Source organism: Ictalurus furcatus, chromosome 7, assembly GCF_023375685.1.
Source record: "Ictalurus furcatus strain D&B chromosome 7, Billie_1.0, whole genome shotgun sequence".
Taxonomy (NCBI): Eukaryota; Metazoa; Chordata; class Actinopteri; order Siluriformes; family Ictaluridae; genus Ictalurus; species Ictalurus furcatus.
This window is the reverse complement of record NC_071261.1, coordinates 5,513,222-5,539,372: the sequence shown is the minus strand read 5'-3', so window position 1 is coordinate 5,539,372 and position 26,151 is coordinate 5,513,222. Positions and strand designations below refer to the sequence as shown.

The 26,151-nt window shown below is 38.8% G+C and overlaps 3 protein-coding genes across 4 annotated transcripts; all 3 read right to left on the bottom strand.

The window, feature by feature from the left end:
- Nucleotides 1–1,783: 1,783 nt before the first annotated feature.
- Nucleotides 1,784–7,439, bottom strand: plk3 (polo-like kinase 3 (Drosophila)). Of its 2 annotated transcripts, none has more exons than XM_053627989.1 (15): nucleotides 7,141–7,439; nucleotides 6,508–6,615; nucleotides 6,287–6,403; nucleotides 6,031–6,160; nucleotides 5,840–5,927; nucleotides 5,660–5,755; nucleotides 5,333–5,531; nucleotides 5,081–5,207; nucleotides 4,866–4,975; nucleotides 4,245–4,362; nucleotides 3,978–4,061; nucleotides 3,702–3,864; nucleotides 3,408–3,537; nucleotides 3,156–3,269; nucleotides 1,784–2,939 (listed from the first exon to the last, which is right to left on the bottom strand). In XM_053627989.1, exons 1-15 carry the CDS (start codon nucleotides 7,348–7,350, stop codon nucleotides 2,745–2,747), a joined length of 1,989 nt encoding a protein of 662 aa, XP_053483964.1. In that variant the 5' UTR covers nucleotides 7,351–7,439; the 3' UTR covers nucleotides 1,784–2,744. The 2 variants fall into 2 exon arrangements, with proteins under 2 accessions (XP_053483964.1, XP_053483965.1); XM_053627990.1 differs by having other exon boundaries at nucleotides 4,866–4,972.
- Nucleotides 7,440–8,510: 1,071 nt separating this feature from the next.
- On the bottom strand, nucleotides 8,511–18,180 carry cacybp (calcyclin binding protein). The gene is made up of 6 exons (XM_053627988.1): nucleotides 18,002–18,180; nucleotides 14,640–14,853; nucleotides 14,440–14,536; nucleotides 11,334–11,433; nucleotides 11,140–11,234; nucleotides 8,511–8,940 (listed from the first exon to the last, which is right to left on the bottom strand). Exons 1-6 carry the CDS (start codon nucleotides 18,017–18,019, stop codon nucleotides 8,781–8,783), a joined length of 684 nt encoding a protein of 227 aa, XP_053483963.1. The 5' UTR covers nucleotides 18,020–18,180; the 3' UTR covers nucleotides 8,511–8,780.
- Nucleotides 18,181–19,685: 1,505 nt separating this feature from the next.
- On the bottom strand, nucleotides 19,686–25,220 carry mrps14 (mitochondrial ribosomal protein S14). Its single transcript, XM_053627987.1, has 3 exons — nucleotides 24,990–25,220; nucleotides 21,859–22,023; nucleotides 19,686–20,079 (listed from the first exon to the last, which is right to left on the bottom strand). Exons 1-3 carry the CDS (start codon nucleotides 25,041–25,043, stop codon nucleotides 19,897–19,899), a joined length of 402 nt encoding a protein of 133 aa, XP_053483962.1. The 5' UTR covers nucleotides 25,044–25,220; the 3' UTR covers nucleotides 19,686–19,896.
- Between the last annotated feature and the right edge of the window lie 931 nt (nucleotides 25,221–26,151).

Below are 26,151 nucleotides of genomic sequence, written 5' to 3'. Positions count from 1 at the left end.
TCATATGTGTTATGTGAACATCCCATTCCAGGTTTAGTCCCTCTTTGGTGTTATATCATACACTCTTCTTGTTATTAGATTTTGGAGCATGGCTGTGATGATTTGCTCATTTAGCCACAAGAGCATCAGTGAAGTTGGGCACTGATGTCCAGTTCATCCCAAAGGTGCTCAGTGGGGTTGAGGTCAGGGCTCCTCTCAGAGGCAGGCCACTCGAGTTCTTTCATGCCACCCTTAGTAAACCATGTCTTCATGGAGCTCCCTTTGTGCACAGGGGCATCGTCATGCCGGAACATGTTTGGACCTCTTAGTTCCAGTGAAGGGAAATTGTAATGCTAAAGCATACAAAGACATTCTATACCAGTGTGTGCTTATAACTTTGCAGAAACCGTTTAGGGGAAAAACACACATGGGTGTGATGGTCAGGTTTTTTGGCCATATAGTGTAGATTGTAAAATGTATAATCATTGATATTTTTTATCTGAAGAGTTTCTATGGAGTCAGTGCTTTATATATCAGTAAACATCTCCCACAGGATAGATAACAGAGCAATAAAAAAATAATAAATAATTGTTGGCAAATTGCTGTAGTATAAGAGGAGTAAAACATTATTGGGACATACAGTAATTGGAAAATAAATAATCTGAAAATGTTCGCTAGCATTATCAAACAAGTAAGGAGTATAACACCATCTTTCTTCAGACTATGAAGCTTTAACATTAGCATACATGCATAATCTAGATAGGTCTGGAATCTACCCAGCAGTCCTCTTGCCCCACCTCAAGCAGCATGCCCAAGCGTGTAGCACAGAATGAGATTTAATTCCTTTGCCTTACTTTATGTCTCCCTTTTTATTCATTGAGGAATAATATGCGATTGCATTTCGTCAAACATTCTAATCAAAAGTATGAACTATTATATATCTACGATATCGTTCTCATCATGGAGAAAAGGTTATTGGCAACTATTTTTTCACTTTACCGATGAAAACAAAGATACCACTGAATTCACATAATCGGCTAGAAACACAAAGTTTAGCAAAAATGAATGGTGAACTGTATAAAATGGAAATTTTTATATATATATTATATATATATATATATATATATATATATATATATATATATATATATATATATATATATATATATATATATATATATATAAACAGTTGACAGTGGAGTGCAGGAATATACTATACAAATGCAACTTCACAAATAGATTTTTGGCTGCTTGGTCAAGACTACGTAGCCACTACTTCAGTCTCAGGAGGCACTATAAAACTTTGCGTACAAAATCAGGATTGCGTTCTCCACTGCATCTGAAAGAAAGATTGTACCGTCTGCAGCTCCAGACTGTCATGAGCCTCTGTAGCTCAGAACTCCAAGGAGTTTAGCCCAACCTAGCCTCGTTTGGTGGGATTCCACAGCCAAGAGGCTTTCCTAGGGAAGGTGGTTTCAGGGAGAAAAGGTTAGTTTCTCTAGCTTGCCATTGCATCAGCCCAGACACGATGTCCATCTGGAGAACACTAAACCTGACTGCTGCTTTACTGTGAGCAGAGCCAAGTGAATCCTTCAAGCCACTATGGGCCTGAAGGATTTACTCAGTTGCAAATCCTTAAACCCCATTTGTAATACGAATTCAGACAATAGGTTGGGCCATTTGTCTTATTAGTAGCATTTTTTCCCCCCATTCACGGCTTTGTTTATAATTTATTAATTACTGTCACTGAACACAATACGAAGACAGTCTTCAAAAAAATAAATTTAAAAAAAAGAGAGAGAGGTGCATTTCAACAAACTTTATTCCACTCAAGATACCAATACATAAAAAAGTGATACTTAACATTTAAACAGTGATAACACCATAGACTTACTTAAATAAATAAAAAAATAATAAATAAAAACATAAATACATGTGCCAAAAAAATTTGCCTGAACAAATAAATCACAATGATGGGATGAAAAAAAAATAATACTTTTTTCTTTAACATATTACAGTCAGTGTCACAGTATTTAGAACAATGCCACGTGGTGGAGGTCATGACGTAAACAGTTGGAGGCACAAATGAAAAACATTGTCTTTCATCTGAGGATATTACATGACTAATATCTTGTACCAGGCAAAAAGCTTATAGCAGGTGTTTGTAGTGCTAACCTCCATCCATTTAGACACAATCGAAATCAAACTGAAAGCAGAAAATTAAAGGCTCCACCACATGAGCCCTTTCTGATACCTTTTTGTTATATGAGCTTAAGATACAGAAGGGCCATTATTGCACAACCCAGAAGACATCCCTCAGAAAGGCACTTTACTCTCCCTTCACATCTCAACACGAGGTACAGCTGGTCCAGCCGCAGATTGCAGCTACTAGCCCCTCCAGGTTTAAAGCTAAATCACTCTCCTTAAAATGTTTAGAATCACCGGCTTTCCATGCTTGATGTGTACCGTTAAGTGAAATAAAGGTTTGCATTAAATAAAGGGGAAGGCAGGTGATCAAAACAGAAAGCCTCATCCTCATCACGCAAGTTCTCTTCATCTCCTTGTCACTTTGTTGTGTACATTTGTGAAGTCAAGTGGTAGTGTCGGTGTGACATAGGAAAAGAAAATAAATCCAAAAAACAGTGCACCATAAGTCCAAGGAGGCCAGAATATAAGTTGGGAGAACTTTTGTGGCAAGATGCAAGCTTCTCCAGATGTGGATTCAGTCATAAACCTTGAGGTTTTAGTCCTTTCTTGTGGTTCGTTTATGTTTTGTTGTAGTGCTGCAGCAGCTGCACCACGTAATGGAGCCGGTGACGCAGCTCAGAGGAGCAGCCATGCTCACAGAGTGTGTTCAGAGAATATGAGGAGGAGATCCGCTCACGACTAATATAGGTCAACAAGTACGTGTCTGCCAACTTGGACATGATCACCTTGGTGTGATCAGTGTAGAAGTTCACCTGGGAGCAGAAAAAGTACACATTATTGTACTGTAAAAGATAGAGTAGAATGACATTTTTGGGCTCTTTTACCAGTTGATAATTTCATCCTTCACCTAAATAAGACTCGTTTCAATCTCTCTTTCTACAAGCATTCATGAAAATACATCGGTCTACATGCTAATCTAGAAGGCTTATGTGAACAGAATCGATATGGATGAGAGAAACAACGCTCACCTGTAGAGAACCATTGTTAAAAAGCATAACTAAAGCATGGTCGGTCTTCATCCACTGCAGGAGAAGGGGACAATCAGTAGGAGATGGCTGCTCATCACAACCCAGATCTCCACCCTGTAGGAACAGATACATAGCTTAGTTCAACCCACAGTGACTCATTTGCTTCCAGTGTAAGGACAGTACCCATAACTGATTAAAAGTAAAATTAGCACTAGAAATGAATTTCAGAATGTTTTCTGAAAAGCTCCTCACCTCCATGAGATTCTGCTCCATGTAGTTGGCCATCAGCTCCACAATGTGTTTCTGGCTCTGGAGCTGTTCTGGTAGTGCATCCGCTTGGAAGGTGAAGTGTTTATTGTTGGTCAAACAATAACGAACTACCCTGTGGAGGGGGGAAATGCTAGGTCATAACCCAAGTAAGCCAAAACAAAATTTGGCCACTTTGATTCAATACATTTGTGAACGCCATAAATCAAATCAATTATAGTTTTGTCTGATGTCGATTCTAGGTTTAAGTGAAGTGCCAAATTTTAGTCACAAAGTTACCTTCGCTGGTCACACAGACTCAGATGAGTGCCTTCGTTGAAGAGGACTCCGACATTCTGATTGGAAAGCTGGTAGCCAAAACCATATTTGTTGGAGTAGTCCACCCACTTGGTCACCCAGACGAAAGGTTTAGGCTTTGTGACACATGGAGTGTTCCTAGATGCTGGAAAACCAAAAAGAATATTAATAACATTAATTTCCTGATCATTATTCTGAGATACAGACATGTTTATCAAAAAGCTTCAATCGGTTATTACAGGTGTGAATAGAACAAACCTGCTGGCATGGAGGATAAGCAATTAATGAGGACCTTCATGGTGGCCTCAGCCACAGAAGCTGGGGTCAGCAGGTCTTCACACCCTGCACAAGAATCATGAGAAAAGTACATCACAGAGTTAATACAGCCGATAAGAGAGCAAAACTGGAGACATTCGAGTGTGCTGCTCATGTGAGAATACAGACTACACTGCACTATAAAAGCCTCGGGGTGAAATCTAAAATAGCACATCCACACTAAGTAAATTAACAAACGCGCACACACACCATCAGTACTGCTGGCCACTGTGCCTTTGAAGGAACGGGATGTGGACTTTCTGGACACGTCCTCAGCAGGTGTGTCTAAGGGCCCTGAAACAGCCAACTGACCCGCTGGAGATGCAACCTGTGTGAGATGGGAGACAAAGGTCAAAATCAATGAGCTATATTTCAAACACCAGAAAATCACAAAAACAGCAATGGGCTGTTAACTCTTTCTTTTTGCGTGTTCATTTCAAAAGCAGCCAAGCAGAGCACACGATCAAACCTTCGTGTTTTTTTTTTTTTTTTTGAAAAGGTGTGGCACGTGTAATTAGTTTGCAGTTCAGGATTAAATCCCTTGTTTATCCCTTGACGCACATGTGATTTATCATATTGGAATTCACTCAGCCTTTTTGTATTCAAGTTATTCATCTACAGAAGCTCCCCATATAGCAGTGCTGCCAAGTCAGCTGATACAACAACAGCACAGTCTGGCTTTTTATAACGCCTCCTTAAGCACATGTCTTTATAAATCATAAATCAGACAAACACACAAGGTATCTCGAGAGAAATTTGGCTAAAGCCATTTCATCGAATGTATAACAATGTTTATCAACTCAAAGCAGTATTAAAGGTCATAACACATGCCTCATTCACTCCCACGGTCTTGTAGCTGATCTGTCGGCTAATCGAGTGCTTCACCATGCCCGAGACAAGCTTGGAGATGTCCTCCTTGTCCTCACTGGGGTTCTTCTCTGCTGAAAGACAACAAAACAGGTGATTAAGTTCACATAGTGATACTGAAAGGGTTCAGCTGAAATAAATTCCACCTTAAAGAAAAGCCCCGTGATGGGAAGACTTACCTTTGGATTTCTTCTTGCCAAAGAGGCTCTTGGCCATCTTGGTGAAGAACTTCTTGGCAGGGCTGGGTGGGTTGAGCTCCGGCACCATCACACATGCGGTAGGTGGAAGTTTGTCCGGAGTGAAGCCCTGGGAGAAGAGTTATGCGAAAAAAGCGTCAGGATGCCATGTACTTCAGAGATGGGTGACGTGATCCAAAAATGTCCAAGAGCACAGACAAGATGAAGCAGAAGCAATGTGCTTCAATAACTAACCTTGCTGAAATATTCATGAGCCAGGATCTGGTCAAGAGTAAGGCGGTCACTGGGGTTCTTTTGAAGGATTGCAGAGATTAACTTTTGTGCTGCTGCAGAGAGTGACGGTGGAAGAGTATACTTCACTTCTTTGATGCATTTGTACGTTTCCTTCAAGTCTAACGTTTCAAATGGAGGGTTCCCACACAGAAGTGTGTACCTGACCAATCCAGAGAAATAGACCATGGTCAAGTAACTGGATAAGTCACAGTATTTCCCACTGTATACTTTTCCATTAAGCTTGATATAATATTTAACTAAATAAAGCTGAATATGGTATTCACTTACATCACACAACCCAGTGACCAAACATCTGACTCAGTCCCATGTCCTTGACGATTTAATACTTCTGGTGCTAGGTAGTTTGGAGTCCCACAGATAGTTCTGCAAAACAGAGTCAGTTACCTCTTTGCAAAATAATGATCTTAATCAGAACTACGATTTCATTTGGGAAGAAAAACAGCTTACTTTTTCCTTTGCTCAACAGTCTCCAGCTTTGCTGCCAGTCCAAAGTCTCCCAGTCTCAAATCCATGTTCTCATTCACAAAGAAATTGCCTATTTAAGAAATAAATAAATGAAAAGTTTTGCACTCAGCTATAGCAGTTCTAAAAGACATGTAATGAAAGTAGTAACAGCTACAAAACGGAAAATGCATTACCTAGTTTGAGGTCTCGGTGGAGGATTCCTTTGTTGTGGAGGTATTTGAGGCCAGAAATGATTTGCCTGAGGTAGTAACGTACTTCAGGATCTGTCAGGGTGTGTCGTGCTTTCCAAATATGTGCCAAGGACTGCAGCAAGGAAAGCATACAGTCAGCCTCATTTTATTACCTGATGCAGTCATGGTCACTGTTAATAATAAAGGGTTTTTTTTTTTTTTAAACAAACGCAGTACAACTACTGGTAAAGCAGCTCACCTTTCTGCTGCAGAGCTCGAGGAAGATGTAGATGTTGTCCTGGTCTTCAAAATGATGAGAAAACTTGACGACGTGTTTGTGCTGGAGGGTTTTGTGCAGCTCGATTTCATTCGTTATCTAAAGGAGAACCACAACACGGCGGCGGTTAGAACAAACACAGGGCTGGTGTTTTTCATCCGTATAAAAGGTTAATGAGATCAAGTGAGCAGATCCGTGTTTACCTTGTCTCTCTGGTGTGGCTTGGACACTCGGCTTTGTGGAATCACCTTCACGGCGTACATCTTGTTGCTCGAAAGATCAGTCATCTCATAACATCGCGCAAACCCTCCCTGCAAAATAAAACAATCGGTCTGTCAGAGAGGAATCGGTTCTGGGATCAGAAATAGAACCTTTATTTCCTTTCAGACAAGGGCGCGTGCTGGAAGGTCGTGTGATCGTCTGGATCCTTCAGCATCACCTAAAATCAGCTGGATGACACTGCACTCTCACTGCACCGATCAGGATCTAACAAAACTGCTGAAATGGAGATGCTCCTTACTGCCTACATGACACCCCAGAAATGCATTAATCCAGGAGAACATGGCCTCATGGCAGGTAGGATGGAGAAGAGACACTGGCTTCAGGTGAAGTCATGGTTGCATATGTGAACGTCAGTACACCGACACATAAAGATGTACACTGTATTAAAGCTGTAGGGGAGGGAACCATGACATGCACCCCAGAACAAATCCCTACACCACAGAATAAAGCCACGTAGATTACACTCAGGAGCACGCGCAATTAAACGAGTACCAACCCGTCCAGCTACTGATATAATAAGCAGTCGTGTTATGAAACTATTCAGAATGAAGTACCTTTCCCAAAAGCTTTCCTTTGGAGTAGGATCGTCCGGTCTTCGGGTCGATCACCACCTGCGCGAGCTCCACTTTGGTTTGTTCACATTTGCTCCGGTTCGGTTTCTGTGTCGGCGCGAGCGGAGAGTTCTCCGGACACGACTTAAACAAATCCGGGTTCATCGTCTGACAGGAACGACGCTGTTCTGTACTGAAACAAGACGGATCCATTCATTAACAAACGAGTCCGCTAAACGAGTCCGTACCGCACACCTTTAACTCCTCAGTGAACGCGCCCTGACACGCGCCTTCCAGTATATAAGCCACCGGTGACGTCACTTCGGGGGCGGGATCTAATGGGTGGAGCGATGTGAAACACCATGATGTGATTTGTTCCCATCAGACGTCCATCATGGTGTGGAGGAAGCCGGAAGGAAAACGATTGAAATGGTGAATGAAACCCGCACTGATCCAATCACTGGTCGGTGTGTTCGGATCGAATGAATATCAATGGCCGACCGTTACAGGAATACCTGAACATGTCTTTAAAAAAGTGCCTTCGTTTCATTCATTCCCTTTATCAACTCACCTAAAACAATCGATTTACACCTTCTTTCAAAGGTGTGGCCCTATCCGGATTTCCATACTATGCGATTCAATTTCGTTCATCTTCCCTGGCAGTAAACCCTTCAGTTTCTTTCAAAATGCCTCGCCACATAAAGCATGAATGAATCAATAACGTGTGCCACGCTGAATGCTGTTAATACTAATAAAACACAAAGCAAAAGATAAAACATATATAATGTCTTGTATTTTTTCTTTATGTTGATCTGTTATTGTATATAAATGATCTAAGTTCCCCCACATATAATCTAGTATCGTTACTTAATGTTAACACCGAATGGTTAAAATTAATGGACCGAGTTTCAACTGTTGTTACTTGCAAAACATTAAATAAAGGAAAAATAATACCAATAATAATAATAATAATAACAACAATAATAATAATAAAAGGCATGTGCTGCCCCCTGGTGGATTTATTTTGCACTACTGTTAGCACTGCGTTCAGACGCAATTTCCCAGTTCTTCCTGGCAGCACTACTAAAACTCATGCCACTGTGTATTACACTTGAACAGTTCAACAGTGGTCTAATTTCTCATACTGCAATAACAGCTATTCATCCATCATTCACGCTTTTGGGTGATTTGAAAATAGTAAAGTATATTTGATAAATAAGCGTGGTATTTTTTTTCAGTCTGTGGAGAAGATAAAATTGTTTTTATATCCACAAACATTTGAGCACGTAAGGTAAGCACAGAAAGACGGATGTGTTGTCAGTCTTTAAAAAAATTAGTTGACAGGGTTTCCATTACCACTGGACACATGAAAATAGAATTTTGTAGACATTTTATTTCCCATTATCAGTGTATGCAATCTTGAAAACATATTCATCAAGTGTGCAGCATGTTAGGTTTTACAAACAGATGTCTTCTGTCAATCTTGGTGGAATAACAACTGTAGAACAAACAGACAAACAAATTTCTAAACTTGTGTCCTAATAAGTATTTTCAGCCATAATGACAGCCAACAAGAGTGATCAATAAAAAGGCAATTATGCAGGAATGGCATGTAGATAAGGAATTGTAGTTCAATGCAAGACTCAGAAGTCAAATTCATCTCCTTTGGCTTTCTTCTCCTGTGACTCTGCCCAGGCCTTGTTGATAGTGCGCTTCATTTCGTCATCACCCTCGGAGTAGATCTTCTTCAGCATATTCATCAGCCCCTCTCCAGGATCTGCATTCTCATCATAGCTGGGCTTGCTGAGGAGAACACACGTCAGCTTAGCATGATCAGGTTACATGGTCTGTTATCAATATTTTAATAGGACTTCAAGTAATAAATAAATAAGAAATAAACAAGTTAGGTTCAGAAGTTAGGTTTTGGAATCGCCACAAGAGGCTTCTGAATAACACGGAGGAAGGTGGCCTGGTCTGATGAATCAAATTTTTTTTCTTTACCTCATGTGGGCAGCTGGGTGTGTGGCACCAGGATGCACTATGGGAAGAAGGCAAGCTGGCAGAGGCAGTGTGATGCTCTGGGCAATGTTCTGCTGGGAAACCTTGAGTCCTGACATTTATTTGCATGTTACTTTAACATGTACCACCTACCAAAACATTGTTGGAAACCAAGTACACGCTCAAGGCAATAATATTCCCGAATGGCAGTGGCCTCTTTCAGCAGGGTAATGCTCCCTGCCACACTGCAAAAATTCTTCAGGAACGGTCCAAGTTGGTGACTCGGCCTCCAAACTCCCCAGATCTCAATCTGATCAAGCATTTGGTATGTTCTGGACAAACAAGTCCAATCCATGGAGGCCCCACCTCACAGCTTACAGGACTTAAAGGATCTGGTGCTAATGTCTTGGTGCCAGATACCACAGCACACCTTCAGAGGTCTTGCGGAGTTCATACCTCGATATATGTAATATTAGGCAGGTACTTTTAATGTTATGGCTGATCGATGTTTGTGAGAAACCCAATCCTTTAATGAAAGTAATTTTGATCCGTAAAAAAAAAAAAAAAAATTAAACATATTATTTCTATTTATATAGATGTTATTTATATTTATTATTTATATTTAACCAAATCATGTGTGACATTTATTGGCATCCCTGCATTTAGTATCTTGTGCAGCTTCTGTATCCCAACATAAAGGCACAGAGTCTTCTCCTTACAGCTTGGTGATATTGGAGAATACATAAATCAGATACAGAACAGAATCAGAGATCACAACTCAATATGCAGTGTCTACACAGCCTCCAGGATCCCGCATCACTCTGTTAAAAGCGCGATTCTGGGGTCATTGAGCTATTTTGTATGGACTGGATGTATATTTTTGCTCTCCTGCTGGAAGATCCAACCACGACGGTAGCTTCTTGGCAGAAGCAGATTCATTTTCATTTAAAATCTCCTGTTGCTTCATGGAGTCCCTGTAGCAGGACCTTTAGAGGTTCTCTTCTGTATAACCAACATTTTTATGCCAAAACTATTTCTAGTGTTTGTTCCCAAAAGGTACATTTTTGGTTATCTGACCATAGAACCTGGTTCTAATCAAAGTTACAGCGGCTTCTAGTGAGCTCCAGGCGCTCATGTTGTGGTTAGGTGAAAGAAAGAGCTTTCTCCTGGCACACCTTCCAAACTGTTTATTGGCATTGAGGTGGAGTCTAATTGGAAAATTGGAAATCATGATCACTAGAGGAATTTCTACCGCTTTAACACTACTCCTCATGGTGTGCGGGTCAATACACACTCTCATTTCATTTCTGTATTCTTTAATCCTCCCCATGTTGACGAGTGACTGAGGGAATTTGACCTACGTCTCACCTCATATTTATATCCTAGGTCAAGGATGTCAAGTCAAGGATGACCATGTAGGAGTTCCTACACACGGAGGTGAATTTTAAAGTAAAATATAAATGGGATCATGCTTCAGTTACTTTCTGTTCATAGGAATCTCTAGGAATGAGTGAGAGTGTGAACTACCGTTTAATTAAAACTATTATTTTGTATATATGTTTAAAATGTTATTAGTATAAACTTCAGCTGAAGGTTAGAGTTCTCTCATATTTTCAGTGTGAGATTAAATTAATTAACCCCATCGCTTTACACAACTTTTTACACTCAACACCCCAAAACTATTTGAAAAACTTGGGCTAAAAGTCAATTTCACAAGCTCAATCCCTAAGTTATCAATGTTTACTATATTATACTTCATATACAAATACAAAATAACACAGATAAGTTAAGGATTTATCCCTGAAACAGTTAGTCACAGCTCATCTTATGTGACCCTTATGATGTTTTTGAACTGGGACTATCGTTATATGTTGGGAGAGCAAGCGCTGTCTATCTAAGGAGACATCTCCTGAATGGAACACAGGGACAGAGGACATATTTCAACTGGCCATGATGATCGTATAATGTGTGTAGTCAAGTGCTCTACTATAACGTTATACTCACTCTTTCTCCTTGGATTGTTTCTCCACCTGTGTAAACCACTCCCATTTCTTTGTTGTCTTCTTTTTGCACATGACGAGTACCATGTCTGTTTTCACCTGCGAAAAATTAAAAAAAATAAAACCGTAAAAGGCCAAAGAAGACATGCGGTCTGTTGATAACTTTCAGTGCGCTTAGTATTGGACAGAGTAACACACCTTTCTACTGCTCTCCTCAACTACAATGGGGCACAAGAGGTTGTTGACCGTCATTTGATAGTTTTTTCCCTCCAAATCTTTAACAAGTACATTGAAAGACCTGTAAAAGACAGAAACTGTTCTAATACTTCGTCACAGAAGAGACAGTTACAGATTATATAAATCATTAGAATCCTTTATAATCCCTTAATAATAATAATAATAATGCCACTGTATCCTATATCATTTATCATACATTTCAAACTGAGCTCCCTATGCTTTACAGTATGTGAACAAATAATAGTAATAATATATATATATGTATGTATGTGTGTGTGTATATATATATATATATATATATATATATATATATATATATATATATATATATATATATATATATATACACACACACACACACACACACACACACACACACACACACATATATATATATGCGCACAGAAAGTTTGAAGACATGATGTTGTTTTTGAGGAATTTGGTGTTTGGCTCATGCCAGATGTAACGGGACCCCTGTCTTCCAAACAGTTCCATTTTCGACTCATCAATCCACAGAACATTCTCCCAAAAAGTTTGAGGATCATCAAGGTGTGTTTTGGCAAAATTCAGACGAGTCTTAATGTTCTTCTGTGTTATCAGTGGTTTTCTCCTCGCCGCTCTTCCATGGAGCCATTTTCCCCCAGTGTCTTTCTGATAGTGGAGTCATGAACAGTGACCTTTATTGATGCAAGAGAGGCCTGTAGGTCCTGTGATGTTGTCCTTGGCTCTGTTGTGACTTCCTGGATGAGTCGTCGCTGTGCTCTTGGAGGAATTTTGGAAGGTCGGACCCTTCTGGGAAGGTTCACTACTGTGCCGAGTTTTTCCATTTGGAGATAACGGCTCTCGCTGTGGTTCTTTGGAGTCTCAGAGCCTTTGAAATAGCTTTGTAACCCTTCCCAGTCTGATGTATTTCATTCACCTTCTTCCTCATCATTCCTGGAATTTCTTTCAACTTTGGCACAGTGTGTTACTGGGTAAGACCTTTTAACCAACTTCATGCTGTTGAAAAAGTTCTATGTAAGTGTAGATGTGATTGAACAGGGTTTGGTTGTATCTAGTCCAGCTGAACCACATTATCAATGCAGTTTCATAGATTTAGGGAATTAGTAACTACGGGGGGCAAATACATTTTCACACAGGTCCAGTTGGTATTGGATAACTTTTTTGCTCCAATAAATAACATTATCATTTAAAATCTGTATTTTGTATTTACTCAGGTTGCCTTTATTTTAGAACCCCAATTAGATTTTAATATCTGAAACAATTTTGTATGAGATATACACAAAAACAGAAGAAACCTGGGCAAATTCTTTTTTACAGCACTGTATTATACTGGGTAGTTTATCTATTGAGGTAAATTATACAATATTACACATCCGTGAGGATTAGCAGTTAATTTGAAATTAAGAGTCAAATGTTTTCAACCAATGGGATTGAAAGAGAAAAGAAAACACTGCATTCCAGCATAAGAACCTTATACCATTTGTGAAACATAGTGGTGGTAGTATCATGGTTTGGGCCTGATCTGGCCCAAATCTGGCTGCATCTGGCCCAGGACGACTGGCCATCATTGATGGAACAATTAATTCTGAATTAAACCAGCAAATTTAAAGGAAAATGGCAGGACGTCTGTCCATGAACTAAATGTCAAGAGAAAGATAATCATGCAGCTAGATAATGACCCTAATCACACGAGTCGTTCTACCAAAGAACGCTTAAAGAAGAATAAAGTGAATGTTTTGGAATGGCCAAGTCAAAGTTCTGACCTTAATCCAATAGAGATGTTGTGGAAGAACCTGAAGCGAGCAGTTCATGTGAGGAAACCCACCAACATCCCAGAGCTGAAGCTGTTCTGCACTGAGGAACGGGATAAAACTCCTCCAAGCCGATGTGCAGGACTGATCAACAGTTACCCCAAACGTTTATCTGCAGTTATTACTGCACAAGAGGATCACACCAGATACTGAAAGCAAAGCTTCACATACTTTTGCCCCTCACAGATGTGTAATATTGTATCATTTTCCTCAATAAATAAATGACCAAGTTTTTGTCTCATTTAGTTAACTGGGTTCTCTTTTTCTACTTTTAGGACTTGTGTGAAAATGTGATGATGTTTTAGGTCATATTTATGCAGAAACATGGAAAATTCAAAAAGTGTTCAAAACTGGGTGTATGTGTGCGTGTGCGTGTGTGCGCGTGTGTGCGTGCGCGCGCGTGTGTGTGTGTGTGTGTGTGTGTGTGTATACACTACCGGTCAAAAGTTTAGAAACACTAACTCATTATTTATTTTCCACATTTTAGAATTATAATAAAGTCATCAAAACTCTGTAATAACACAAGTGGAACTATGGGAATTATGTTGTGATAAAAAAAAAAATCCAAAATAAATCAAAATAATTTAATATTACAGCATCTTCAAAGTAGACACCATTTTTGCCTAGAATTTTCTCACCTGATTTCTTGAGGAATTTCCCTGAGATGATTTTTAAACAGTATTAAAGGAGTTCACACCTACGCTCGACACTTATCGGCTGCTTTTCGGAAAATATTTCGCTCCGAGTCTCCCGTTTAAAAAATATTTTTTTTGCAAATAAAAAGTTAGCTTTCTAATGAAAGAAATAAATATGTTGTCACAATTATATTTTTGTCTACGACACCGATTTCACACATTTAATCATACACCTTCAGATTTTAACATCACGAGAAACATTTCAGTCTCCAAACTTTTGACTGGTAGTGTGTGTACGAAACATACGCACGTACGCACGCAATTCAGTTGAATACTACTGCCAGATAACAAGCTAGAAGTTAGCTGGCAGTAATATTCAATTACAAGTGAACAAGTGTCTCATGTTCTTCAGGAGTACTGTGAGAGGGAGACAAGCCAAAGCCCCACACCACGTGTTTACACTGTAACAGAAAATGAGCTAAACAACATTTTTATTTTGTGTTAGGTAAAGGAAAATCTAAAAACTTTGAGACATGTTGTACTAAAACATTAGGTAGTTCATAATAAGCTCATTCGTCAACTACTTGTGTTCATCAGCAGTTCAAACACGTTACATACCTGTCCGTAAAGCTGACCTGAACATTGTCAGCAGGGATTTTATGCACTCCTTTTAACGTGATGTAGACTTTTACAAATTTTTCAGACTGGTCCCAACCTATAATAGAAAAAAAAAACCCCACTGTGATTAACAGAGGCATTCAGACTGGTGTAATGAAGGCATAGGACGCCAAGAAACAGCTCAATTAAAGTATACACACCATAATTGTTTATTTTGACCATGTATCCCTTGACTGTCGTGTCTGCTTTGTCTTCAGAATCTCTTTTTGCTTGATTTTCCCTTTGTTGCTGTTTCTGAGCCAGTTCTTTCTCGATCTTTTTCTGCTCCTGTGAGAGGAGATCCTGTACACGCTGCCTTTCACACATCTCCAGGAGCCGCGTCACTTCTTTCAAGTCGCTCTCAAGTCCTGTGATCTGAATGACACGTTAATAAAAGTTAATCAAGTACTGTTGTGTCAACTGCTGTATGGCACAAATTCCACACCTTTAAAGAACAACCTCCGATTTAGTTTATTGTATGTCCCACAGAGTGTTGGATTACACGTTTAACACAAAAAAATCTAAGTGTAATAAATATTTCCAAATGTTGTTGGTTAAATTATAATTAATATTTTATTTACATAAATCACGTCTGAGTTGCATCCAAGTTGTTCATGGAAGACAGAAGTCGAGGCTGAGATGACTCAAGGATAAGATTGACATTCAACTTTTGCATTGTTAGATTTGATCTGTTCAGATCGACAATACTTTGCTGTCTGGAATGCAATTTATGTCATTTACGAAAAGACATTTAAATACCAGGTGCAGTGAAAAGCAGACTGGATTTCGGTGATTTTGGCTTAATTCCTAATCAAAACAGAACTGCATTTGAGTTAGATTAACCAAACATCAACCCCTGAAAGTGTATAAGAGAGACTCTCTGATACCCAGAGATATTCATGTTGTTTTTTTACACTGGACATGTGTTTTAGGGAGCATCTGGACACTAATTACAAATGCTCCAAACTGCAGAATGAGTCATATATATTTGGCACAATTTTCCTAGAATTGAAAATGAAAAAGAGAATTGACTAAACATGTTTTTTTTTGTAGTTATCTACAGTCCCTCCGAAACTATTGAAGCGGCGAGGCCAATTCATTTGTTTGTGCTATACACCAAAGACATTTAAGTTTGAGATCACAAGATGGATTTGAGATGAGACTTTGATTTCCTGGTATTTACATCTAGATGTGTTAAACAACATAAAACATAGAACCTTTTTTATCAGACCACCCAAGATTTAGGTGAGCAAACGTACATGAACAGATAAGTCTTGAAGTTTGAACGTTGTTGGCATTAAGGGAATGGTCCTCCCCAAGCCCCATACTTATTTGATCGATTACTGTCAGTTCATAGATATAAATGGAGACTTCTCCATGCATACCGAGGTAAAGTTTGGTGTTCCACAAGGTTCTGCTTTAGGCCCACTGCTTTTTTCTTTATATATGCTACCTCTCGGTCAAATTATTCGTAAACATGGAATTATCTTCCGCTGTTACGCTGATGATACACAGCTGTATGTTTCAGCAAAGCCAGAGGACAGACAGGAGCTTAGTAAAGTTGAGGAATGTGTAAAAGAAAAAAACCGGGCAGTCACATGTTCCAATATTTTTGATCACTTGGAGAGAAAAAATGGGTGGGTTCAAACAAAAAGGTGCCATATTCTAGGTTGTAACACATCTAGATGTAAATATGAGGAGATTAAAGTGGAAATTCTGATATATCGTCGTATATTCATCTTTTGATCTCAAACCCAAATGTCTTGTGTGTATAGCACAAACAAAAGAATTGGCACCTGAAATAAGTTAGCCTGTTAATTTTACCCCCCAACACTGTAAACAACTATAACACAAACTATAACCATCACACACAATGAAAACCATCACACACAACTATCACACACAGCTATAACCATCACACACAGCTATAACCATAACACACAACTATAACCATCACACACAGCTATAACCATCACACACAGCTATCACACACAGCTATAACCATCACACACAGCTATAACCACCACACACAGCTATACCCACCACACACAGCTATACCCATCACACACAACTATAACCATCACACACAGCTATTACACACAGCTATAGCCATCACACACAACGATAACCATCACACACGATAACCATCACACACAGCTATAACCATCACACACAACGAAAGCCATCACACACAATGAAAGCCATCACACACAACGAAAGCCATCACACACAGCTATATTCATCACACACAACGATAACCATCACACACAACTATCACACACAGCTAAAACCATCACACACAGCTATAACCATCACACACAGCTATAACCATCACACACAACGATAACCATCACACACAACGAAAACCATCACACACAGCGATAACCATCACACACAACTATAACCATCACACACAACTATAACCATCACACACAGCTATAACCATCACACACACAACTATAACCATCACACACAGCTATCACACACAGCTAAAACCATCACACACAGCTATAACCATCACACACAGCTATAACCATCACACACAGCTATAACCATCACACACAACGATAACCATCACACACAACGAAAACCATCACACACAGCGATAACCATCACACACAACTATAACCATCACACACAGCTATAACCATCACACACACAACTATAACCATCACACACAGCTAAAACCATCACACACAGCTAAAACCATCACACACAGCTATAACCATCACACACAGCTATAACCATCACACAACTATAACCATCACACACAGCTATAACCACCACACACAGCTATACCCATCACACACAACTATAACCATCACACACAGCTAAAACCATCACACACAGCTATAACCATCACACACAGCTATAACCATCACACACAGCTATAACCATCACACAACTATAACCATCACACACAGCTATAACCACCACACACAGCTATACCCATCACACACAACTATAACCATCACACACAGCTATAACCATCACACACAGCTATAACCATCACACAGAACTATAACCATCACACACAGCTATAACCATCACACACAACTATAACCATCACACACAGCTATAACCATCACACACAGCTATAACCATCACACACACAACTATAACCATCACACACAACGATAACCATCACACACAACTATAACCATCACACACACCTACCACACACAGTTATAACATCACACACAGTTATAACCATCACACACAGCTATAATCATCACACACAACTATAACCATCACACACACCTACCACACACAGTTATAACATCACACACAGTTATAACCATCACACACAGCTATAATCATCACACACAACTATAACCATCACACACACCTACCACACACAGCTATAACCATCACACACAGCTATAACCATCACACACAACGATAACCATCACACACAACTATCACCATCACTCACAACTATCACCATCACACACAACGATAACCATCACACACAGCTATAATCAATCATTGCAACCGTCCATGGCTAAAATAATAATCATACCTGTTCGCTAAGGTCCATGACTGAGTCTGCTTTAAAATAAGTATTTCCTTAAATGTATTTTATTGGACAAACACAAATAAGGTGCAAATATTCAAACTACAACAAGCAGTTTCATATGCATCAGACTCCACACCATAAGCGCTTTTCTAGAAAGATTCCGCACCGCTGCACTTCCGGTTCCACAGCAATGTAAAAGTCGCTTCAATATTTTTATTCCCTGCGCTGATTAAAACAGCAGATGGCTCACTTTTTATATACAACATAAATATTTATTTTCACATTCATATTTTAATAAATACTTTAAAACAATATTTTTAAAAATCAATATCACACACACGCGCGCACACACAATTTCAAAATAAAGGCACCGAGTTCTTACTACTGCATAAAATATAATAAAATGTTTGCAGTTAATAAATAAACTGAAAATAAAGATTTCAGCAATACTAAACGCTTGTTGGCCAACTGTATAATTATAGCTACAGTTACAATAAGAATAACAAGCTTCATTTATCAGGTTCCCCTTGATTTAAAATGTGTTAGAAGTGTTACTGTCCCCTGTTTATAAAGAGCAAAATGAAAATTAAATGGAGTTCTTTTAGTTAAGCTCATTACTGAAACCTCTATACACTACAGCTGTCATTTTTTAAAAGTTGCATTAAAATTTTTATTACCTACTTAATTTTGTAATGCATATTAATGAGGCTATAACTTTTTCTGTACCTCTTATTCTACACGGGGTTGCAGGAAGCCTGAAGCTTATCCCAGGGCACAAGGCGGGGACACTCTAGACGGGGTACCAACCCATCACAGGTCACAATCGCATGCACCACGGACAATTTAGAGATGCCAGACTAGCCTACAATGCATGTCTTTGGACCAGGGAAGGAAACCGGAGTACCCGGAAGAAACCCCGAAACACAGGGAGAACATGCAAGCTTCACGCACACAGGGTGGAGGTGGGAATCGACCCCCCCGACCCTGGAGGTGTGAGGCAAACGTGCTAAGCCACCATGCCCCTGCATAAACAACATAAAGCTGAAATTTACTTTCTTAAGCAAAGAAGCACAAGGGGAGGAGGAAACAAGTCATAATCATGACACAAATTTTTATTATTTGATATTTAGCTAGATTTTATATTACTTTCTTCTATTAACATTTATAATACACAAGTAGAAACTGATGAAGGGACAGGGATGCCTCTGCTGCCAACAAGTCTAGTCCTTCTTACAAATCTGTGTGCCTGAAATGTCCTTAAATATACTATAAACAAGATGGTCCCTTGAAGTAAAACACTTGACCTCACAGTGACCTTGACCCTGTTTGGATAAATTTTAAAATCTAATCAGTTTATCTGCTGGTTACAGTGACAACTCCATATGAATCCCGTAATCATTCAACCACTTGTTCTTGAAGTGTTGCACTTAACGGGAATTTCAGACGGAAGCAGATACGGATGGACAGGCAAGCTGAAAAGTACTTTGTTACCCCTTCATTCACCATTTAGTGACCAATTAAAGCAGATGGAGGAAGAATAAATTTGCAGTTAAATCTTCATGTCACTTGTTATAGTAACATTAGGTATGTCTATATGGAGAGTGCCAGTGTTATTGTCTTTATTCTTACTTTATTTATTTATTTAAATAAATGTAAAACCTAAATGATGGTCAGGACAGACACGCAATAGCATCATACAGAATAAGTTTTATTATGCTCAGAGCAACAAAATATTTCCCAGATTATTAACACACTTTACAGGACAATATCTTCAAAAACAGCAATTCATGTGCACACGTGGATGATACGTTTCTGCTGGGATTGTGAACACTTTGATCTCTGGCTTCTCCATACTGAAGCCACAAGTCATCGACACTGAATTGTTCACTGTGACATTTTCACCACATCGCTCTCTGTATGCCTGACATCTGGCTATGGTCTGCTAGGTGTCTGAAGACGATGCGGCTCAGACGCCACCTGCGTTTCACTCCACGGGGTCGCGACGTAACCACACATCGGTTGCGGATACGCACCGGGCAGCTGTCTCGGGGCAATGCCGCGATTTCTTTATCAGCTACTTCCTGCAGGAACAAAGTGGGGTCCATGTCAATTTCTGGCCTAAAGCAGAAATCCAGGAGTCTCACAAAACAAACAGTTTAAGAGTTTATGACTAGTGAATTTCATGACAAATGTAAAAAAATTCCTGAAGGGGCCACTAGTAAGGTTAATAAATAAAATTAAACTTAGTGAAATATTTATTATGTATCTTATGTAAATAACATAAGTATGATATGGCCATTTTAAGTACAAATGCTATAGAATAATTGGAGAAGAGCTAATGTTTTCTAATTTTCCAGAGGATATGACAGTAAATTCACATGTACAACCCCATTCCAAAAAAGTTGGGACAGTCGACTGTTGCTTCTGGACAATGTTTATGAATGCTTTCTGCTTTGCATAGGAAAGCCTTAACTTAACACGGCGAATGGTGTTTTCTGACAAAGGATTACCAAAGTATTCCCGAGCTCATGTCAGGACCTCCACTACAAACTCATGACGGTTTCTAAGACCGTGACGTCTGAGATCACGCACATTCAGAAGTGGTTTTTGGCCTCGCCCTTTACGCACAGAGATTTGATCGGATTCCTTGAATCTTTTAATTATATCGTGCACTGTAGAAGGTGAAATGCCCAAAATCCTACAGATTTGTCTTTGGAGAATGTTGTTCTCAAAGTGTTGGATTATTCACTGACGCATCTGTTGGCAGATCGGCGAACCTCGACCCATCTTTGCGCTTGAAGGACTCTGCCTTTTTTGGAGGCTCCTTATATACTATGATTAGACGATTGTCTCACCTGTTTCACATCACCTTCTTATTTCAACATGCCCCATCACTATTAGTCTTAAATTGCCCCTGTCCCAACTTTTTTGGAATGTGTTACATGCATCAATTTCAAAATAAATGTTTACCTTCAAAAAACTATGCAGTTGATTAGGTAAAACATAACGTACCTTGACTTTATACGTTTTTTGTTTAAATACAAGTCAAAGTGCATTTACAAACCACTCCTCTTTGTTTTTATTAGCATTTTCCATACTGTCCCAACTTTTTTTGGAATTGGGGTTGTATATGGTAAAAAAAAACCAAAACAAAACACATTATATGTGTGTGTATATATATATATATATATATATATATATATATATATATATATATTTGGTAAAGTTGTTATGCCCTTTCTGTGAGTAGATTGTTTTTGAAAATATTTTATGAAATAAATGTAAACTTTTATATTGACTTGTAAAACATTATTTTCATATACAGCTTGTACTCTTAATATTCAGTAATATTAACATATAGAAAGCTGGAAGATATGAAACACCTTCATGATCTCACCACCAGGTTGCATATACATGTTTTTAAATTTTGCAACTGGTTGCTGGGCAACAACACAGCAGGTGACATTCTATACATCGTCTATAATCTATAAAATGATTTTGGAAATTGTGTTCCAAGAGCAATATGCTACCTGTGAGGTCAGAATATACAGTGGATTGTTTTAACTGCATTTCACCTGCAACCCTTGGCAAAAACATTGAGTGATTCCATATTTTGTCCTCTACTTGATCTGGAAAAAATACACCATTAATTAAAACAATTTAATTTAATTTGTTTGTTTGAGGTATGTTTCATGAAGCCAGAATGTTCAGCTATTAAACAAAAAATTGCTTTGTTTATAATTTGATACGGAGTAAAAATCCAGGGTGAAGTGTGATGATTCCATAATTTTTGCCAGTAGTTGTACACACAGGACAGAATTTGGCAAGCAGAATTAGCACCATTTGAATCAGATAAGCACCTGTAACTCTTTAGGTAAAAGTGTGTTCTTTCTGATGGCGTTGATCCGCAGTCTTGTGTCTGCGTACTCATACGCCATCTGTCTTCTTTTCACATCTCGCAGCATCCTCCAGTCGACGTAATAACCTCGTACGTGCTCCATGATTCCCAGTGAACTTCTGCATGCCTGAAAATACAAACACAATCAGAAGAACATTGAGGCCGGAGAACACAAGAACAGAATCAAGTACAAAATCATTTTAGGGCTGTGTATCCAAAACGTGTGGAGATTGCTGTTGTCAATGTTTTGCTTGAAATAAAATGACGACATCATTAGGATTATAAATACAGGTACACAATAGTGGTTATGACTGCAAGACGCGATTACAAATATCCTCCGTGTTGTCCACAAATGATGACACAAAGTATATTCACATATACAAGGAAAAAAGACAAAGTAGTTAATGAACACAGTATAGCCTTATAGATAGAACACTGATACAAGCTTCTGAAAAGTTATCATTTATCTGGAAGGAAATAGTTCCAGGCAATGTATGGTCAAATCCATGTTTAAGCCACCCTTGGTATGGAGTGGTATCCATGGAAATAATTACTGAATGAACATCTTTTTCAGTAAATATATTTTTTTCAGTAAATATATTTCCAATGAGGTTATTCACATGAAATTTTCCCCAGACATCAGTATTAACTCAAGAAATCTGCACATATAAAGACAACATTAAAGTCCATAAAGAAAGTTATGTGTAATAAAGTGGAATGACACGGGGAAAAAGTATTGAACACGCTAAGAAAAAAGCAGTTCTCCAAGGCAAGGAACCAGCTGAAATCTGTAAGTAATTATTCCCCCTATCTGTGCAAATTAATATCAGCTGGGTTAGTAAATTGATGGTCTATAAAAAGGCTTTTCGTTACCAAGGTGTCACACAAGAAACATCTCATGATGGGTAAAAGCAAAGAGCTCTCTCAAGACCTTCACAACCTTATTGTTGTGAAACATATTGATGGAATCAGTTACAGACGTATTTCAAAACTTCTGAATCTTCCAGTAAGCACCATTGGGGCCATTATCCACAAGTGGAAGCAACATCACTCCGTCATCAACCGGCCACGCACAGGAGCTCCTCACAAGATTTCTGAGCAGGGAGTCAGTAGAATAGTCAGAAGAGTAGCCCAAGAGCCAAGGACCACTCGGAAAGAGCTCCAGAAACACTTGGAGGCAGCAGGTGCCATTGTCACAGAGAAAACAATAGGCAATGCACTCCACTGCTCATGCTCACCTCGCAAGACTCCATTACTAAAGAAAAGGCATGTCGAAGCTCGTTTAAAGTTTGCTACAAATCATTTGGACAAGCCTATGAAATACTGGGAGAGTGTAGTCTGGTCAGACGAGAGCAAAATTGAACTTTTTGGTTGTCGTACTACACACCATGTTTGGGGAAGAAATGGCACTGTATCTCACCCTAAAAACACTACACCAACAGTGAAGTTTGGAGATGAAGCATCATGGTGTGGGGCTGTTTTTCATCACATGGTACTGGCAGACTTCATGTAATTGAAGGAACGATGAATGGAGCCCTTTACCGGGAGATTCTTGAGAAGAATCTGCTGCCATCCACCAGGATGATGAAGATGAGACGTGGGTGGACTTCTAGCAGGACAACAATCCAAAGCATACAGCAAAGGAAACTCTCAATTGGTTTCAGAGAAAATAAATCAAGGTATTAGAATGGCCCAGTCAATCACCTGACTTGAATCTAACTGAACAAGATTTAAAGACAGGATGTTTAGAAGAAAGGACCAAAATCACACCTGAATACTGCGGCCCATTAATTTCTTCATACAGGAAGTGTCTTGAAGCTGCCATTACAAACAAAGACTTCTCCACTAAGTATTAAATACATTTCAGTTAGTGTGTTCAATACTTTTTTTCCTGTGTCATTCCACTTTATTACACGTAACTTCATTTATGGACTTTAATGTTACGATTTCTTGAGTTAATACCAAAGTCTGGTGAAAATTTAATGTGAATATCCTCATTGGAAATATATTTACCGAAAAAAAATGTTGACGCGTTCAATACTTATTTCCCCCACTGTATTTAAATAAAGATAAAATATACATAAAATAGAAAATATATTTTCATCCTAGGGTGTACAAAAATGTCCTATCATGATATTTGACAATATTTCTATGATACCAAAATATATATTACAATTATCAGCAAAACAACAGTGTTGCAGTTGCATTTATTTTTAATAAATTTTATTTATTAAAAATAACAACACTGAAAAGAAGATAAAAAAAAAAGCTGCTCCCAGGTATGTAACTTTTATAAAGATTTTTTGAAATATTGATTGTGATACCCGCACTATCTCAGGAAAGTGTATTGTGACAGTTTAATCACTATACTGATAGTCATAATGCATCCCTTTAGTCTTAAAGTGTCTAAAACAATGCTAAAACATTAAACCTGGGCAGTGGTGTGGTGGCGGTTGAGGCTCTGGGTTACCGATCGTAAGGTCGGGGTTCAAGCCCCAGCGCTGACAAGCTGCCACTGTTGGGCCCTTGAGCAAGGCCCTTAACCCTCTCTACTCCAGGGGGCGCTGTATTATGGCTGACCCTGCACTCTGACCCCAACTTCCTAACATGCTGGGGTATGCTGAGAAAACAATTTCACTGTGTATATGTATATGTGATTAATAAAGACTCATTATCATTAAACCTACAAGAGTTAATTTATTAAAGAATACCGTGCTCGGGTGTTCAGCTGATATGTTTTTCCCTCCAAATATCTTACTCTTAATAACTAAATGCACACACTATCCCGAGCTTTGTTTAGTTGCCTATTGACATTGAGCAGTACTAAGGCTGAATCCCATATAGCACCTTACTCCCTTTTACAAGCGCACTACCTAATGAGCGAAACACGGGACTCTACACCCTATCTAGTACACTGTGTGTGCCCTTCACTGCCATTTAGGATTCGGTCTGAAGTACTGCCAGTTAGCTAAGGTTAGCTTTATAGGGCACGTACTACAGAGCTTATCTAGCTGGGTCTTTTGTAAAGTAATCTACATAGTTTTGTACTGAAGAATACACAACAGCTGCAAAACATACATAAGTCGACAGTACCTGTTTAGTGAACTGGAATGATGACTGAAGTAACCCCAAACCTGAACGTAGCATTTTGCTAGCGGACACGTTACATTTCCTCGTGTAGACGCGGCCCGGATCAACATCAACGCCGTTACCGCCATCTAGTGGTTATGATGCAACGTGTAGCTTCTACTACTTCATCTTCTTCCTTGGTGTTTTACAGCATAGACATAAGCTGTGTCTGCATTCACTCACTCACTATTCCCTAATGAGTCCACTATATGGGGAAGAAGTGAAGGAAAGTGAGTGAACAAATTCGTAAATACAATGTCACAACACTCGTCACAAACATGACGCCTACCCTGTCTTAACATCTGTGTGGCTTTATGGATTGTATTGTAATGCAGTAAAGTTCATTTTCTCACTGTTCATTTGTCACGTTTATTGTAATCACATGTATTAGTTGATAATAAAGAGATCAGAAACAACTGCTTGTTATTTCTATTTACTATTATGCTTATTTATTATATTTAATATGTATATTTATCATATTTAAAAATAATAAAAAAAAAGAATAAAAACACGACTGCGTTTATTTTATTTGTTTATTTAAAAAAAAAAAGTAGAAAAGTATTTTGAGTTTTATTTGAATTGATAGAGTTTAATTTAATTCCTCATGCTGACTCTTGAAGTAAACCTGTAAACCGTAAAATGTACTCCATCTGCCTAGTTTTGGTTTTGGCGAAACTTCTCTTCCTGAGGAGAAGAGAAAGACCCCCCCTGTATAACTATGGCTCAGTTACACGTGTTTCTGAGTCAGGAGGACTAATCTTTAGGTTTCTTTTTTGGTAGCTGGATGTAGCTAAAGATGTTATGTTGTCAAAATGATGTATAATTAAATTATTTCCCCTCTCTCTTACCATATCTATTTTATTTTGAACCCTGTACAGATGTCTCCATTTATTTTCATGATCCCACTGATGTTGTCATTTTTCCATGATCTTTTTCCACACTAGATTCTTTCCTTCTGACTTTGATAACTTAATTTTGACATCAACATGTCTCTTTTTTTGATGCCTCTTATGCCATTCTATCAGCTTTCTCATTTCCCTGTGTTCCCACATGCACTGGGACCCACATGAATGTAATACTGCTCACTCATCTGCATATTCTTGATGATTTTGAGTTATTTATCATA